The sequence below is a fragment of the Mauremys mutica genome, chromosome 2, assembly GCF_020497125.1.
Source record: "Mauremys mutica isolate MM-2020 ecotype Southern chromosome 2, ASM2049712v1, whole genome shotgun sequence".
Lineage (NCBI taxonomy): Eukaryota > Metazoa > Chordata > Testudines > Geoemydidae > Mauremys > Mauremys mutica.
Window position 1 is genome coordinate 116,773,876 of NC_059073.1, and position 16,793 is coordinate 116,790,668.

A 16,793-nucleotide genomic window follows, 5' to 3' on the forward strand; every position below is an offset into this window, starting at 1 on the left:
TTCCCATCGGTTTCCATGAGAACTTTGTTTAAGGAACGATCGCAGGATAAGTTGGCTCTGCTAAATAGGAAGATATCCACAATCGCAAACCTTTAGTTCCTTTACAAACTGTATCCTGCAGCAGCTACGCAAATGATCAGCTGCAATGTGGGAAAAGAAAATTATTGCATTTAACTGTGAACATATCAGCTTGAAAATAAGTTAGGAATACATTGTCAAACAATGATTTCAGCTGATGCGTGGTCTTGAAATAGGGTGGTTTATTGTATAGCTCTGGAGCCCTGTTACCTGAGAAGAAGTGAGTATGTTTCACCTGCATCCATTCTTCTCTGATTTTCATTAGGAGGCTTGACTGGATGGAATTTGGGATAAATAGATTTGTAACGTAGATTCCAGCCGCATGTGTGTTTAGCAGACGTGAAACAACAGACTGACCAGGTTTCACACAAGACGCGGGTAAACAGCAGCTACTTCACAAACTCAGGAGAAAGGGAAGTGGAATTATTTTTGTAGTGCCACATTTTAAACAACTACAACGAAATGTTTTTAGCTGCTGCTGAATGCGATAGCAGCAGCTAGAGAGGAGACTCCGAACCTAGCGATTGCTCGAAACATCTTCCCATGTACCATACCCGAAGGCTTGCAGGAGCACAGGTGTATCATGCCCTCCTGAAATTACAAGCCTGGATAAGAATCAGGCAGGTTTTGCTACAAGATCAGCAAAAATGCAGCTCTGTAGAGTTTGCACATATGTAATCTCGTGCTTTTTGCACAGATTCCAACATGCAGGTGCTTTTAGAAGTCCGCCCCGCCCGCGACATAAATCATGATCGGAACCAGTGTGTGCACAATATATAGAATATATTGTCTTACTGGGGAGGCAAAACTTTGGACACTTGCTATTTGCCTCACTCAGAACTGGAGGCCAAATGAATAGGGCTTGATCTAAACCCAAGAGGCAAGCTACGATCTTGGTGATTTAGTATAGCCTTGACCTCATTATTGTCCTTCATGTCTCATTTCTAGTTTCTAGAAATCAGACGCGGGGGGAGGGGAAGGGGGAAATGAATATTTCATACTGTAGCAGTATATTAGTTGTCAACGTTTAGGACCGTTTCATTCATTCTGCATTATTTATCGGAGTAAAAACTCCCACTGATGCAAGTAAAGATGCCTGCCATATTTCAGGACTGTGCCGTGACTTGCGGAACGTCTTTCCGTTTGCCTTCCAGCTGTGTTTTAGAGTTAGTCTTGCCCTAAGCCTGGTATCAAAATAGAATAGATAAAAAAATAAAATACTTGTGGAAATAGCTTCGCGTTTTCATCCTGCCACTCATAGGTGCCGCATCCAAAGCCTCCATTCGAAGGTGCGCCTGGAACGGACTGTAAAACCAGTTGTCCAGGTGTGACTATCACCCGTAAGCCGTTCTTCGGCCCTGTCAGTGCAGATGATTGCGCTCTTGGCTAAACACAGGGTGATTACAAACCAAAGCGCACTGCGCGCTGACTTTGAGGATCGGGAGTGTTTTTGCAATATTATACTGCCCCTGCTGCCCCCTTTTGCCCTTTGCGGCTGGCTCTGGTTGTCCAGGGACTCGGTGTCCAAGTGTCTCGGATTTCCAAACTTTTTCTTCGCGCTCAGTGACTAGAGGGGAGGGGTCGGCCTTAAAACAAAGCAAGCCCCCTCCCCCCCTCCAGCGTTTAACACAGATCAGTTATGTGGGAGGGAGATGGACGGGGCAAGCCGGGAGACTGTCTCACATCCACGCATAAAAGCAGGAATCAAAAGGCGCAGCAGGAACTGCCCGCTCCTTTCAGCACCGCAGTCCCCGGACAGGGCAAAGCGCGAGCACTGCACGCGCCTGCTAAACTCAGAGCCTTGGCCAAGCAGCAGCTGCCCTGCACGCCGCTTCTCCTTTGCAGTTCGGTGTCTGTTCAGTCCTCCTCCCGTTTTCAGACTCTTGCTGCGTAGCGTCCCGGAGCAGAGGCGGCAGCTCCCTGCCAGCCGATGGTGAACATGTCCAAGGGCCTCCAGGAAGACTCGGACTGCGTGTGCTCCTACGGGATGAAGCTAACCTGGGATATCAATGACCCCAAACTGCCTCAGGTAGGAGGGAGAGAAGGGTGGTTGCTGCTGGGGTTGAGGGAGCAGGGATTTAATCTCTCACGGCGATGCTCTTAGCTCGGCTGTAGCCAGCCCAGAATGAATGAGAGATCACTGCCCCAAATGAACAGCTTATATTTGCCTATACAGAATTCAAGCCCTCTTTTTAAAGCTAACAAGGACGTGCTTCAGAACCGTACAACCTGCTACCGCGGCTGCCTCGGGGGTCGGGGCACTTAGAAGTCCGATGCGCAGGAGACGTAGATTCTGGACTCTGGCGTAAAGGTTTTAATAAAACTGTAAAGCTCAGAGTTTGTCTCGTATTGGCAAATTAGATCGGTGAGATTAAATGGACTGGGGGAATCGGAATGTAGACAACCAGGAATCTGAAGTTGTAAAGGAAAGAAACCAGAATTATTCTTCTCCTATGTTTGTTTGCTCAATGGTTTTGCTCTTTGTAGTTTCTGAAATTTGTCAGAAAAGAAACGAGATCTCAGAGTGATCACTATATTTTAATTCTGTGCTAACAAGAAATTATACCTGCCTTGTTTCTTTTCAAAGGGATAGACGGTGTGTGTTTGGATAGTTTTGTGCCTGGTGATATCATTGTATATTTGTTTATCAGGCTACTTTACTTAGACTGGTATAAACTGAGAAAGACAAGGTGGGTGGGGTCATATATTTTATTGGACCAACTTCTGTTGGTGAGAGAGACATGATTTCCATCTACAGAGTGCTGGGAAAGGTACTCAGAAGTGCCACAGCTCAATACAAGGTGGGGCATATTGTTAAGCATGCGAATATCAACTAGTGATTTGTTGAGAATGATGGGGGACAATCATATTTTAAACCTTCTTTATAATGATATTCAGATACTTCCATATATATTTAAGTGCTTAGAAAACTTTTAAGTGTCATGGAAAGCCCTCCTTAAATAAGTTTTAAATTAGCTATTACCGTAGGTCCAGTGGTGAAATGGTTCTCAAGGGTTTCCAGACCAATGTTAAAACAGAAGCAAAGTTTCAGGACCCTCTTCGCCCCTAGCTATAAAGAAAGGGAGGCTGGTCTCAACCTCCCTGAAACCTGTTTTAGACAGACACGCACGTTGCGACCCCAAGTATGAGAGGCAATAGGGGATGAAGCTGGAAGAAGAGATTTCCTGACTTTACCTACCCTTTTAACCTCAGAACTTTCAGTCTGATTGGATTCTAGACAATATAAAGTAGGGTTTGTTATATAATTAAAAAACTAATGGTTTGGAGAATGTTTTCTGCTGAGGAAGAATTCAGTAGTATGGAACATTAAGAACCTGATTCTGCAGAAGATCAATTAGACTACTCAGGTGATATTTACTTCACTGGGATTCCATGCCTGAATAAAGTTGCTTCTGTGCATAAATTTTTGCAGTATCAGGACCTCAATGTCCAAGTTACAAGTACAGAGTGGGAGAGTTTAAAACCATTGATTTGCATTGTTATAAAAGACAACCTGTGCATTCCTGGTTTCATTCAAATCAATGGCAAAACTCCCATCAATTTCAATGGTGCCAGGATTTTGCCTAATTCGTTGCTCCAGGGACTAGAGGAATTATGGAGAAGAATTTTAAGGCTTTCCATATTCACACAGTAGATTTATCTGGAAAAATCAGAAATGGATTCTTGTGATTCAAAAATTCTTCTCTGCTAGACCTTATGATACAACATAAGTTAAAACCTTCTCTCCAAATCCTTAAATTTTTCAGAAACTGCCTTGCTTGACTCTTTAATTATGCAGGCAATCTGAAACTGTAAAAGGTACTTCAATCTAACAAGGGGGAAAACCATATATTCCGGCACACCGCTAAAGCAATACAATCACAGGATGGAAAAAAATAATGAATTTAAGAGCTTAGTTTATATCTTTTGGAATTACAAATTTCATTATAGCCTCTGATGAAGTTGCGTGTTGTGATTAATGAGAATAAATATTTCCATTTTCAAATGTAAAATGATGTCTCTATCAAGATAAGGTAGGTGAGGTAATATCTTTTATTGAACCAACTTCTGTTGCTGGAAGATAAAAGATTTCCAGGTGTACAAAGCTCTTTTTCAGTCCTGGGAAGGAAGCAGAGTGTCTGAGCTAAATATCTTAATTGTTCTATAAGCAATGATGGACATCAGTAATAAAAAGTCAGACATGACAGATGATGATTTGAACAGCCCTGGATGAATTTTTTTTCCCCCTTTTTTAAAAAAAAAATTCTTAGCTGCCTTTGACATCTCTTTGTTAGAAGATGGTGTCTGTCATTCAAATAATTTAAAATGTTTTACAAGTTTCTTGAATTGTCTAGTGGGTTTAATAGATTTTAATATTGAATACATCATTCTGGATTTTTAAATAATGGATTAGCCCCCAATAGCTTGTTTCTTTTAAACATCTATTTTTGTAGTCCCTAAAGCTTGCCATTTAATCATTTGAGCGCCAATCCTGCAAACACTTATGAACGAGCTTAATTTCATGTACATGTGTAGTCCAATTGAGTACACTGGGATCACTTACAGGCATAAAGTTAAGCAAATGACTAAGTTTTGCTGGATCCGGATCTTACTTTTCTTTACTATAACAAAGAAAATGGTTTCAAAAAAATCTCTTTCATTCTATCATTTTTCTAATAAATTACATTTTGGTTGGCAACTCTTTGAAAACAAGTCTTAATATCCCAATTTCAAAACATGCTTCTTTTAAACTATATTGAGTATATTTATGCTTATAATCAACTAACATTGTTTTGGTGGAGGATCTACTCAAGTCTTAAATACATTTTAAGTAATAGTGACATAACCAAAACTTTTACTCAGAATATTTCTGGTTTTTATTAATCTGTAAATCCTAAATCCTGAAATGGGTATAGCATAAGAGAATGAGAGATGGATTCTATTTATCCTTGAGCATCAAACTGTTTATTAAAGTTCCTGTTACTGGCCAATCAGTTACAACTGTGTAAACCAAAGAGTGTTGTATTGCAAAGGAGTCGCTGATCACAGACTGTTTTATTATGGGTGGAGTTGGGCAAGATGGAAGGAACTCAGTTTGATTCTCACAACCCAGATTGAGTTTACAGGACTGGCAGTTTTTAAAAAAATATATTTTTGCTTGTCAATTGAGCACATTTGATTTAGAGTTATTGAGAGGCAATAGACATGGGACCCGACAATGTTATTTTTTACAGAATTATGTTTTAGAATAGAGCGGTGCTTTAAGGACAATATTATTTCCTTTTGTTGTTCTAAGTTTACTTCTCTAACTTCCTCGGGTAACTTCTTGTTATGTATAATGGGACAGGATAAAAAGGACAGACTGAGTAGTTTTTACTATGCTGAGGTACTCTGTTAATACGGTCTCATTCTCTCTCGCTGGTCTCCACTTCCCCCTTTCTTTCTTTTGTTGCCCCTCTCTCCTAACCCAACTGTGGTACAGGAGCCCAAGCACTTTGATGGCTTCCAGGAGTGGCCAGATGGCTATGTGCGATTTATCTACTCTGTCGAGGAAAAGAACGCACAGCGGCATCTCAGCGGCTGGGCCATGCGCAACACCAATAATCACAACTGCCAGATCCTCAAGAAGTCCTGCCTTGGAGTGGTGGTTTGTGCCAGGAACTGTATGCTGCCAGATGGTACCAGGCTGCAACTCCGACCTGCTATCTGTGACAAGGCACGCCAGAAGCAACAAAGTGAGAGAAGTCTGAGGGGCGGGACTCCAAAGGCTGAACCATTCTTTTCAATTGGTCCTGATTTCAGGCCCAAATGAACCTAAATTCCCACTCACAGGCAGAGCTGACTTATCCTGCTCTTATTATTAGTGGCTTTATTATTAAAGCAGTAGCTCCAAATTTCAAAAATGTGTGTGTCTGGTAGATAGTCCAGCAGAGATGGGCCTACATAATGGACTCAGATTTAAATCTAAACATCCCTGATGTCCAAAGTGAATACATCAAGTATTTACCTCGAGCCCATTAGTATATACCATATATACCCGTTCATAAGCCGAATATTTTTGGTAAAAAAGTGACACATCAAAGAGCGAGAGTCTACACTAAAATTTGATTATTTTTAACTCTATGGAATCATTGAATTAAATATCTAATACATTGTCATTTTGTTTACCTGGTGCGCCCCTTCTCGCAGCTCCCGTTGGCTGGGAATGGTGAACCGCGGCCACAGGAAGTTGAGGGGCTCCATGCCTGCAGATGCTCCAAGTAAACAAAATGTCCTGCCAGCAGCCAGGAGTCAAAGTTTGCCAACCTCTGAAATATAGGGTCGGCTTATGAAAGGGTCATACAGTTTTTGCTATTTTTACCTAACCATCTTGGGGGATCGGCTTATGAACGAACGGCTAATGAACGAGTATATATGGGAGTTCAGCTATGAAGTGTACCTTATATTGTTTGAGTATTATACTTTGATTTGGAGTTTAATTGAAGGATCAGTTATAGAGTGGTTGAACCCGACCATGTTCTCAGCTGATTTCTCCATTTTAACCATGATCTTCAATATCGGCCTTATCTGATTTCACAGAGAAAGCCTGTCCAAACTGTAACTCAGCCCTAGAGATAATTCCTTGCCGGGGACACAGTGGCTACCCAGTCACTAACTTTTGGAGGCTTGATGGCAAGGCAATATTTTTCCAGGTAAGATATAAATAGTCCTTAAACTTACCTTACTTCTTGTCATTGCTATGGATTTATATAAAAGCTCTTGATGAATGTTACATACAATTACAAGCATGAGGCTTGTTCTTACCTTTACACATTTCTTACAATAGAATTTCATTAAAGGCCTCATGCTGTAGTCCTTGCACAGAGAGGAATCCCAGCCCTTAACATGGACTGAATCCTATATTACTTAAAGAAGAAACTTTCTGGCTGAATTTCATGCATAAACTGTATGGAATCAAGTAAAATGGGAGATTTGCCTGCACAAGGACTGACCAGGATGTAAATATGTCTATTGGTTAGATTTGACCCCATTAAAAGAACTTTCATTTAATTGATTGATTAATTCACTGTGTAGGAATTAACATCAGAGCTCTATGCTTAATATTAAACTTTTACTGAACTAAGAGGAAAGTGAAAGGAAATCTTGGCTAGTGTGGTACACTGGATAAATGTGATTACTCTGATCATGTTCCCTAAACCTCTGTGTGTTCCAAAATATTCCCATTTTACTGTTCAAAATGTTACTTCACAGCAGGGCAGAAACTGAAAAGCATATTTCTTTAGTAGAATAGTCACAGATTACAAACAATTTTACTCTTTCTATTCAATACAGGGAGATTTTTACACACTATTTTAGTTATTACTATACTTAACTTTACCTAGCTGAGTAGTGCCATTGAAGCTAATGGGACTATGCTTGTGAGAAAAGATAAGCATGAGCATAACTGTTTGCAGGACTGGGGCCTAAATCTAAAGGGACCGCTTCACTGAGGCTCATTAGTGCTGGTCGCTTTTTAAAACTTAAATGGCCCGAGTAGCATTTAGATTAAAAATCCATATTTAATATGAACATTCATAAATTAAATAGCAAAATGATAGTATCCTATAGCAGGTGTTTGTCATTTCAGCACATGAGGTTTCTTTCTTCACCAGTAGGTTCATATTACAGTAGTGATCATCTGGATAGGGTTCTACAATTTTTTTTTAAACAAGCTAAAAGCCCATTCCTGCAAACACTTAAGCTTGTACATAGTCTCATTGACTTCAAAAAGGATCAGGGTCTAAAACTAAGACAAAAATCACAACTATAGAAAGGTAGAGAGGTGAAAGTTTTAGATAGAACCATAATCTTTTTAACAGAAGAGCAACTCTGGATGTCCTTCTACAGCAGGGGTCGGCAACCTTTCAGAAGTGATGTGCCGAGTCTTCATTTATTCACTCGAATTTAAGATTTCATGTGCCAGTAATACATGTTAATGTTTTTAGGTGGTCTCTTTCTATAACTCTATAATATATAACTAAACTATTGTTGTATGTGAAGTAAATGAGGTTTTTAAAATGTATAAGAAGCTTCATTTAAAATTAAATTAAAATGCTGAGCCCTCCCGGACTGGTGGCCAGGACCTGGGCAGTGTGAATGCCACTGAAAAATCAGCTTGTGTGCCGCCTTCAGCACACGTGCCATAGGTTGCCTACCCCTGTTCTACAGAATGCATTTCAGTTCTGCTTGAGAAGAGTTGTTTTTAAAGTAAAGAACGTTTGTCAGTGAGTACAGTGCAAGCTCTTTAAAGCTGATGTATACTGTTTTAATGGTGGCTGTTATGAAGCAGAACTAAGATTTTGAACTGCAGAACTCCTAATCTTTCCTCCCAGACCCTCTTGGCTACTCCTGATGTCCATAGACAGCATCTGTATTCTCCTTCATCCAAATCCAGAATTTTGGGGTCATATTTGACTCCTCCCTCCCTTTTCCTTCTCACCCACATTTGCACAAGCAAATCACATTGCTTAATTCTTCACAGCATCACTAATCTGCAACCTCCCTCTCCTCTCCACTCTAATGGCTAAATTACTGGCTCATGCTAAGGTCATCTCACACCTTGCACTGACCCCAGTCTTCTTTTGTTACTAACTTCCCCCTTTTCCAAACCATTCATAATGCTGTTACCAAAATCATTAATCTCCCGTATCACTGCAACCATGTCACCTTCTGCTTAGTGTCATTTCTCTGGCTCCCCATAGTGTTGCCCATCAAGTTCAAGCTTCACAGCTTTCTTCTTAGGTCTCTTTATCACATCTGCATCTACATGTCTGAGCTGATCTCATTTTGTATTCCATCTCAGCCACCCCAACCCCCTTTGCCCGCAATGCCAACCTTGATACCCTCTTTGCCTCCTTCTGCCACAAACATTTCCATGCTCTCTGCTGTGCGATCCCTTTTGCTTGGGATGCCCTTTCGAAATCTATTCTTCAACCTCCATCTGCACCTCACCTCATTCACTCCTAAAAACTCACGTGTACAGCATTGATTAAAATAATTCTTTACCTTGTTGTTTAAAAATAGACACGGCACACAAAACATTTGAACTATGAAGCCATCTGTCTGTTTACCTGAGTAACCATGTCATCATGCCTCCATAACGCATGTTCCTCTATCTGTCTCCCCTTCCCAGGGGAGCTGGAACAATTTGTATAGTGGGGGTGCTGAGAGCCATTGAACCAAACTGTAAACCCTGCATATAATGGAAATCACTTCAAGCCAAGGGAGTATGGCCACGCCCCCGGCACCCCTAGTTCTAGCACCTATGCCCCTTCCTGGTGTATGTTACACTTGTCTAATAAGTCCATTGCTTAGACTGTAAGCTGTTTGAGCATGCACTTTTCTATCTCTTCTGTGAAGCACCGAGCATTCTCGTGGGTGCTATAAAATAATAAATAACCATAAGCTTTAGTTTCCTACTTATTAATGTCTTTAGATAAGCAAATTATGAATGTGTTAACACTACTGCAGGCCAAAGGAGTCCATGACCACCCTAGACCAGAGAGCAAATCGGAGACAGAGGCAAGAAGAAGTGCCATTAAGAAACAAGTGTCCTCTTCTCACCTTTCCCAGAAAAAGAGGCTTATAGACTCGGAGGTAACTGTAGATCTGCATTTTCAGTACAAAGATGTTGTAACCATGTACTGTGAGTCACACGGTATAACACAATCCTTACAAGATACCGCAGCAGCTTGCTTTGCTCTTATGCGCAGAGGGGGTTGTTAAAGCAGTGAAAAGGCTGTCAAAGATGCAATGAGCAATAATACAAGTAAGCCTATAGAACTGTGTGTGCACGTGTACAATATTTATTTCTGGATCTCAAATACCTGTTTTCATATTCTTTTCAGACAAGAAGGTATCATGATAGCAGTGGTCATTTCAACAACATTCATCATTTGTCATGCATGGAAGGCCCAGAAAAATTCAGTATCATTACAGACACCAGCTTCCCAATTCCAACTCAGCCTTACCCTGCATTTCAAAATACAGACCCTTACAAAGCTACTTATGACTCAGCCAGCTTCCAAGGAGACATGGCATCACCATTCCAAAAGCGTCCTAACCCAAGAATCTTTTTACCTAGGCCGGGGGGCTATGAATTTGAAGTTCCTAGTTATATAAGTTCCAGCTCTTATCCAACATTTTACAAAGATTTGGCAAATACCCCAGTGGATACAGACCCCCTTAATTTGACTGGACTTCAGTATAATGGTAATTCATTGAATGCCCACGATAAACACTTTGATAGTGGACATCATGGGCTGAAACAAATCTTGGGGAAAACTGGTTACGGAGATAGGAGTGACTATGGACAGATTCAAGCAAATGCTAATCCCTCTTACTACAGTGGGGAGTATCCTTGCAGGTATGGTAGCAATCCCTCTCCAGCTGCCACAGCTTTACAAACTGTTATCACTACAACTACTAAAGTATCCTACCAGGCCTACAAGCCCTCTGTGATGAAGTGCAGTGACAATACATGTGACATAAAAAATCCTCAGAACTGTACCCATACAGCAGAAAACATCTCAGGAACTGTTTATCCAGGGATAAAGATTCAAGAAGACTATGGTGTGGTCAAACCAGCTTTGCTTTACCAGCATGATCCAGTTCCCACAAAGTCAGAACAAGTGGAGACTGTGGATACATATCATTATGGGCCAAACCCAGGAAACAGCTGCTCTGAGCATGAAGGACAGTCATTCAGATTTGAGAGTGGTGAATACTAAATGCCATGTGTTTTAATACTAATCATGTGAATACTAAACCCTGGTGATTGGGAGTTAAGGTGATCAGATACCAAGTGTGAAAATCAGGACGCTTTTTTTCAGGGTGTGGGGGGGTATAGTTGCATGTATATAAGACAAAGCCCCTAATATTGCGACAGTCCTGATAACATGGGGACGTTTGCTCATGCTATGGGGAGTCTGAGGAATGGCAAGCAAGCAATACATTAGGACAATTTACTTATTCATGACCAGGGGCGGCTCTACCTTTTTGGCCGCCCCAAGCAGTCATGAGCGGGAGGCGCCCCCGAGCCGCGGGAGCAGCGGACCTCCCGCGGGCATGACTGCGGACGGTTCGCTGGTCGCGCGGCTCGGCGGGACCTCCCGCAGCTGCGGACGGTTCGCTGGTCGCGCGGCTCCGCTGGAGCTGCCGCAGTCATGCCTGCGGAAGGTCCAGGCGAGCCGCGGGACGAGCGCCCCCTCCGCAGTCATGCCTGCGGCAGGTCCGGTCGTCCCGGCGCTCCGGTGGACCTCCCGCAGGCATGACTGCGGCAGGTCCGCCGGCCCAGCCTGCCGCCCCCCCGGGAAAGGGCCGCCCCACGCGCGTGCTTGCCGCGCTGGGGTCTGGAGCCGGCCCTGTTCATGACATATGCCTTTGTGGAGATCTGCTGACTGTCTCAGGTCTCCTCCATGCACAAAAGTTCAAATCAGTCCCTTTTAGTCTCTCACATGGAGTGATAGTGAGGCCTAATCCAAAATATGACCCCACACTGAGCCAGGACAGGGTTAATGATCTGCTTTGGAGACAGGGAGATAATAAGCCCCCCCCTTCGCAACAGCTGCCAAAAATGTCAAGCCCTGAGAGAGGGCCTTTCATCTGTGATCAATAATCAGCAGGTAAGAAGAAATAAGAATGGAGGGGAATCAGTTTATGAAGCCTGCAGCCAGCTGGTGAGAGGAGACACAATGGGAGGTTGGGTTCCTTAAAGAAGGAGAGAATCTCTCGGTAGTATGTTTGCCGATGTCGTGTGTAAGAAAGACTAGCTTAGGTTTCCCGGAAGTAAAGGGAAAGCCTAGCAATGTACTTATGTCCCTCTTTGCTTCCCTCTGTTAAGTCTAAATGCTGTCCAGTCCTCCCACCAGAAAAGGAAGATCTAGATATGGACTAGATCAGTGGTTTTCAATCTGTGGTCCGCAGACACCTAGGGGTCTGCAGACTATGTGTAAGATTTCCAAAGGGGTCTGCACCTCCATTCGAAATATTTTTGGAGTCCGCAAATGAAAAAAGGTTGAAAACCACTGGACTAGTTGACCTCTGGGACTGACCCCAGTCAATACCTGGCTTGGAGGCAATAAGACTTGTAGGCATTTTTTCCAACAGCACACAAAGATGTGTCTTTCTTCTTGACTCCAGCTGGAGTCAGCTGGCATTCTACTGATACAAAACTTGCACATATGGTTTTATTAAACCATTTACCATGTGACTCTCCCTGTTTAAACTGGCTAGGGAAACTGACCACACCTTCATGACCTCCAGGCTTTATCATAACCACTCATAGATAAAACAAAGCTCCATCTGGTAAAAAAAATGCAGCAGCCCACCTGTTCAGCAACACTGATCACCATGAACATATCAGTTTTGTGCTCCATTCTCTGCCCTGGCTCTGCATTGAATGCAGAGCCACATGGAAGGTCTCTTTTCTGGATGAGACATAGCTACCTGAGAGATCACCTCTCCCTTTTCCACCATAATCTTCCATGACAACTACGTTCTACTGGTAAAATGAAAGAAGTCAACCAACAGTGGGAGGCTTGTGTGTGCGGGAGACAGAACTTACACAGGAGCGACTGTTAAACAAAGGGCACACAAAAACAAACTTCCAAATCCTATAAACTAAACAAGCTAGTTCTCCTATAGGCTGGGAAGGAAAATAGAGAAAGTTGCTGTTGTTTCTATTCTTAAATATTTGGAAAACACTCAGATAGCCTCCATCACCATACTAAGTACTTAGAAAGAAAAAAATAACAAAGACTCTGTGTGAACATGGTGTGGTCTAACACAGTTTGAACTCTAGTCTGGACAGGTCATTTCTGTGTGTTAGTTACCAACGCCCCGATCCACAAAGGTACATAGGTTCTTAAACCCAGACTTAGGCACCTACGTCTCTGAGATCCACAAAACTGCTGCCAAACCTGTAGGTGCCTAAACTTACTCGGGCACCTAAGGTTTCATGGTAAAAGTTCCCTCAGCACCTAATTTTCTGTCTCTGAGCATGTGCACTGCTGTGTCCTTCTAGGCATCTGGATGCCTAAGCCCCACTGTGATTTACAACCCAGGGGAAGATGGGCATTCCTCTGCCTAAGTTGCATGCAGGGCCTGATCCAGTAGGTGTGCTCCAAGGTCGCCTACCAGATTGGGTCTCATTCAAAATTTGGTAGCCTGGGCTTCCTCTCCCATCTAGGGCCCAGACACCCCCTACCCCACCCCTCTAGTTAAGGGGACCCAGGTTTCTCTTTCTTGCCCTGCTCCCTGTATGGGGGGGCCAGCCTGCCTCTCACCCTGGGAAGACATGCACCCCACGCCTCTGCTCTTGGGCAAGGGCCTTGGACTTTCTCTGGAAGAATGTGTGTGTACACATGTACTTCCATCTCTCCTCCCACTCTAAGCAAAGATTGCTCCCATTCTGCCCCTCTGTTCTGGGCTGAGTCAGGAAGATGTTCTGCCCGAGGCAGAGTCATCCCTTTTGCCTCCAGGATCCTCTCATAAAGGGAGGTTGACTTTTCTCTCTCTCTTTTGTGAGGCAGACTCACCCCCCAACACACACAACCTCTCCCTGGGGAAATGGGGTCTAGGCTGCCCACCCACCTATCATCTCCACCACCGCACCCTTTCACCAGTGACCCTGGGCTCTACCAAACCTCGCCAGGCTTCTCCACTTCAGCTCCTGTTTTTCCCTTTTCCTGCCCATCTGTGCATTTGTGGGGGACAGGGGTTTAGGTTTTCCCCTTCCTACATTTTCTAGGAAGGAGAAACCCTTCTCCCCCTTTGCAAAGTCTGGTAATGTCCAGGCTTCCTCCCCTCTCACAGGGCAGAGACATTGACAGGTCTACTGTACAGGGAAACAGGTGGCTAATTATTAGGGTACACTACTGTTTTGCATGAAACTGACTTAGTACTAATGAATGTAAGAGGTGTTATGAGCAATATAAGGAAATGGTGATGTTTACCTTACCTTATCTGTAGTGCTAGACCAAATAAAAAACATACTGGCGACAGTTGCATTCATTCTCCTCTTTACTGCTCTCACATATGAATGTCAGGGACAAAATATCTGCACATCAACACTTTGGATCGGAGGACAGATAAAACACACTCCCATATTTAATCTGCTTTGGAAAATACACAGCATAAAGACAATTACAACCCCTACAACAGTTTAATGCTAAGATCAAGTGTCTACTTGTTTGTTTATACATTTACAGAATTCACTTTAAAAGCATTTCTCTCAGGCCAAACAGCATCCTGGAAGGAGAAATGCTCCCCTTCAGTCCTTATAAGCAGCTCCCTTTCCATTAATCATTCCATTAACGCTTGCTTTCTGGTCCTGTCTCAAGCAGATGAGCTGGCTGCCTCATCAGCCCACATTGCATTTTATTTTGTACATCTTTGTCTAGCAAATTCCAGTTATTGTGGCAAAGCCTTAGAAAGTGGTAGCTTTCAAACCTCAGCCACCTGAGGCTCCAGTTTCAGATAAACTATGAGGACACTACTGAGTAAAAGTGCCACCTGTCCCCATATCCAGGCTGCCCTTTAAATGAAACGGAGCATTGGCTTAATGGCAAAGTTTTCAAGCCCTATTTTTAAATGGATCCAACCCACAAATGTCAGCCTAACTGTTTACAAATATGGTTACAAGCTGCCACAAGCCAGCTGAGTTCTCTTTCAGCCTCAGTTTTTTGTCTAACCCCAAGAGATAGCTTGATGCTGTTTTCAAACAAGCCACAGAAATAAACTGAATGATATGCCTACACTCGCACATTGTTTTGTGGTCCATCTAGTCTTACTGCTATCTTCAGTGACAAATTACTACATTGGTAAAGACTAAAGAGAAAGATGGTCTCATGGTTAGTGTGATAGCCCAGGCCTTGGGAGGCTTGAATTGAAGTCCCTGCTCCACCACAGATTTCCTGTGTGAATTAGAGCAAGTCATTTAACTTCTTTCTACCTCATTTCCCCCTTTGTATGGGGATAATAGTACTTCACTACCTCACATGCGTATTGTAAATACATTAAAGATGGGAGACGCTCAGATACTGTGGTAATAGAGACCATGTAAATACCTCATAGATAGATGTATAACTAATACTCGAGTTGCCACCACCCCTCTAGTTGTAGATGTAAAGTACCATTTTTCTTTCAAGATGTAGCGCCAAATTCTGTTCTCAGCTACACCAGTGGAAACCAGAGTTACTCTATGGAAGTAAATGGTGCAAGAGAACAAAAACTTACCTTGTATGCCTTTTTCTCCCCTCCATTTTTCTTAGGGGAAGCTGTAGAAGACAGAGTTATACTTGCTCATGAAAGAAATAAGTGTTTTCTGGAGCGCCCCACTAAACAGAATGTGCAGTGCTTTTCTTGGGATGCTGTAGAGTTTTCGAAAGGGCCATCTGGCTTAATGGATGGCCCACCACAAGTTTAACAGCTCTTTTCCACAACTATGGAGCCAAAACATGCCTTTAGACGTACCTACATAGTTTCTTACTATCAATGGCAGCCATGCATGTATCCAGGGGAATTTGGAATGCTGTTTTTTGACATATCCTTCCCTAAAGGTGAGGATGGAAGATTAATCACTGTAGTTGGATAGAAGGTTAATACCTGTCTGCAGCAGAATCAATGAGAATATTGTATTGTTTTATGTCTGATTAGCTGGATGTTCTGCCAGACTTCACCTCTGAGGAAAAGGTGGCAGGCACAGAATATCTAACCTGGCATTGTGCAGTCATTACAGAGCCTTTCCCATGCAGAATAGGGCATATCCTCTACAGTGCTGGACAAAAGGAAGTTTACAGAGTTTCTGAGGCTCATTATTCTACACTGGATGGGTTCTTAACAAATAAGACTCATTTCAAACTCCAGATGTAAAGACAGAATGGTATTTTTGGAGAGGTGGGGTTGAAATGGTGTTGTTGGGCTCCTCAACAAAAATGAAGTCAGTGGGCTCTGCAAGTAGTCAGCATCTTAGGAGCCTTAATATGGAGCCTGGCTTTAGGAACCCATGTATGTGCCTCCATTTTCCCACCTGTATAATAGGGTTGATACTTGCCTATTGTACAGAAGCATTGGGAGGACTGATTAATGGCTGTTGTACAGAATTATGTTTAGAATTGTGCAAAATGTTGAGTGCATTTTAACCTGACATCTCAAAGAGGGAATGCAGGAGTCCCAATTCTTCACTGAAATCCATGGGCCTACACAGGTGTAAATCAGTACAGCACAGATTGTAGCTCCTATTGTGCAAACTCACACAAACAAAAGCCAAATAAAGTTTGCAGAACCCCCACAGAGTTTCGCACCATTTGAATAACGAAGGACAAGTTTTGTTAAGAGCTAGGTTTCTAGTACACAGGTTGGCATGACAGCAGGGTGTTGATATCTTTAAAGATCATGAGCAAAGAAGCGTCACCATCAGCTTTCAACGGAAAATAAGAACTGTTGGCTCTGTGCATATTTTTGTGTAAAATGAGTAGGGAAGCAGGTGCAGGAAGATGCTCTCTCAGGTCCTTTTGCAGGGGTTGCAAAGTGCATTGCTCTTCATGGATCTCTTAGTCCCAGGCTGTTATCTTTCGTTCAGTGTCCTGGTTCATAGCGAGAGCAAAGCACATTACCTCTGTTATGTCTATAGGATGAAATGAAGTGCTAACTGATTGGCATATGTTGTTGGCCCC

At 42.8% G+C, this 16,793-nt stretch overlaps 1 protein-coding gene across 1 annotated transcript; it reads left to right on the forward strand.

Annotated features, from left to right (window-relative positions):
- The first annotated feature begins 23 nt into the window (after positions 1-23).
- GCM2 (glial cells missing transcription factor 2) lies at positions 24-11,023 on the forward strand. Its single transcript, XM_045003109.1, has 6 exons — positions 24-298; positions 1,958-2,107; positions 5,561-5,813; positions 6,658-6,770; positions 9,589-9,714; positions 9,966-11,023. The coding sequence occupies exons 2-6, from the start codon at positions 2,009-2,011 to the stop codon at positions 10,845-10,847; spliced, it is 1,473 nt and encodes a 490-aa protein (XP_044859044.1). The 5' UTR covers positions 24-298; positions 1,958-2,008; the 3' UTR covers positions 10,848-11,023.
- Positions 11,024-16,793: the final 5,770 nt, after the last annotated feature.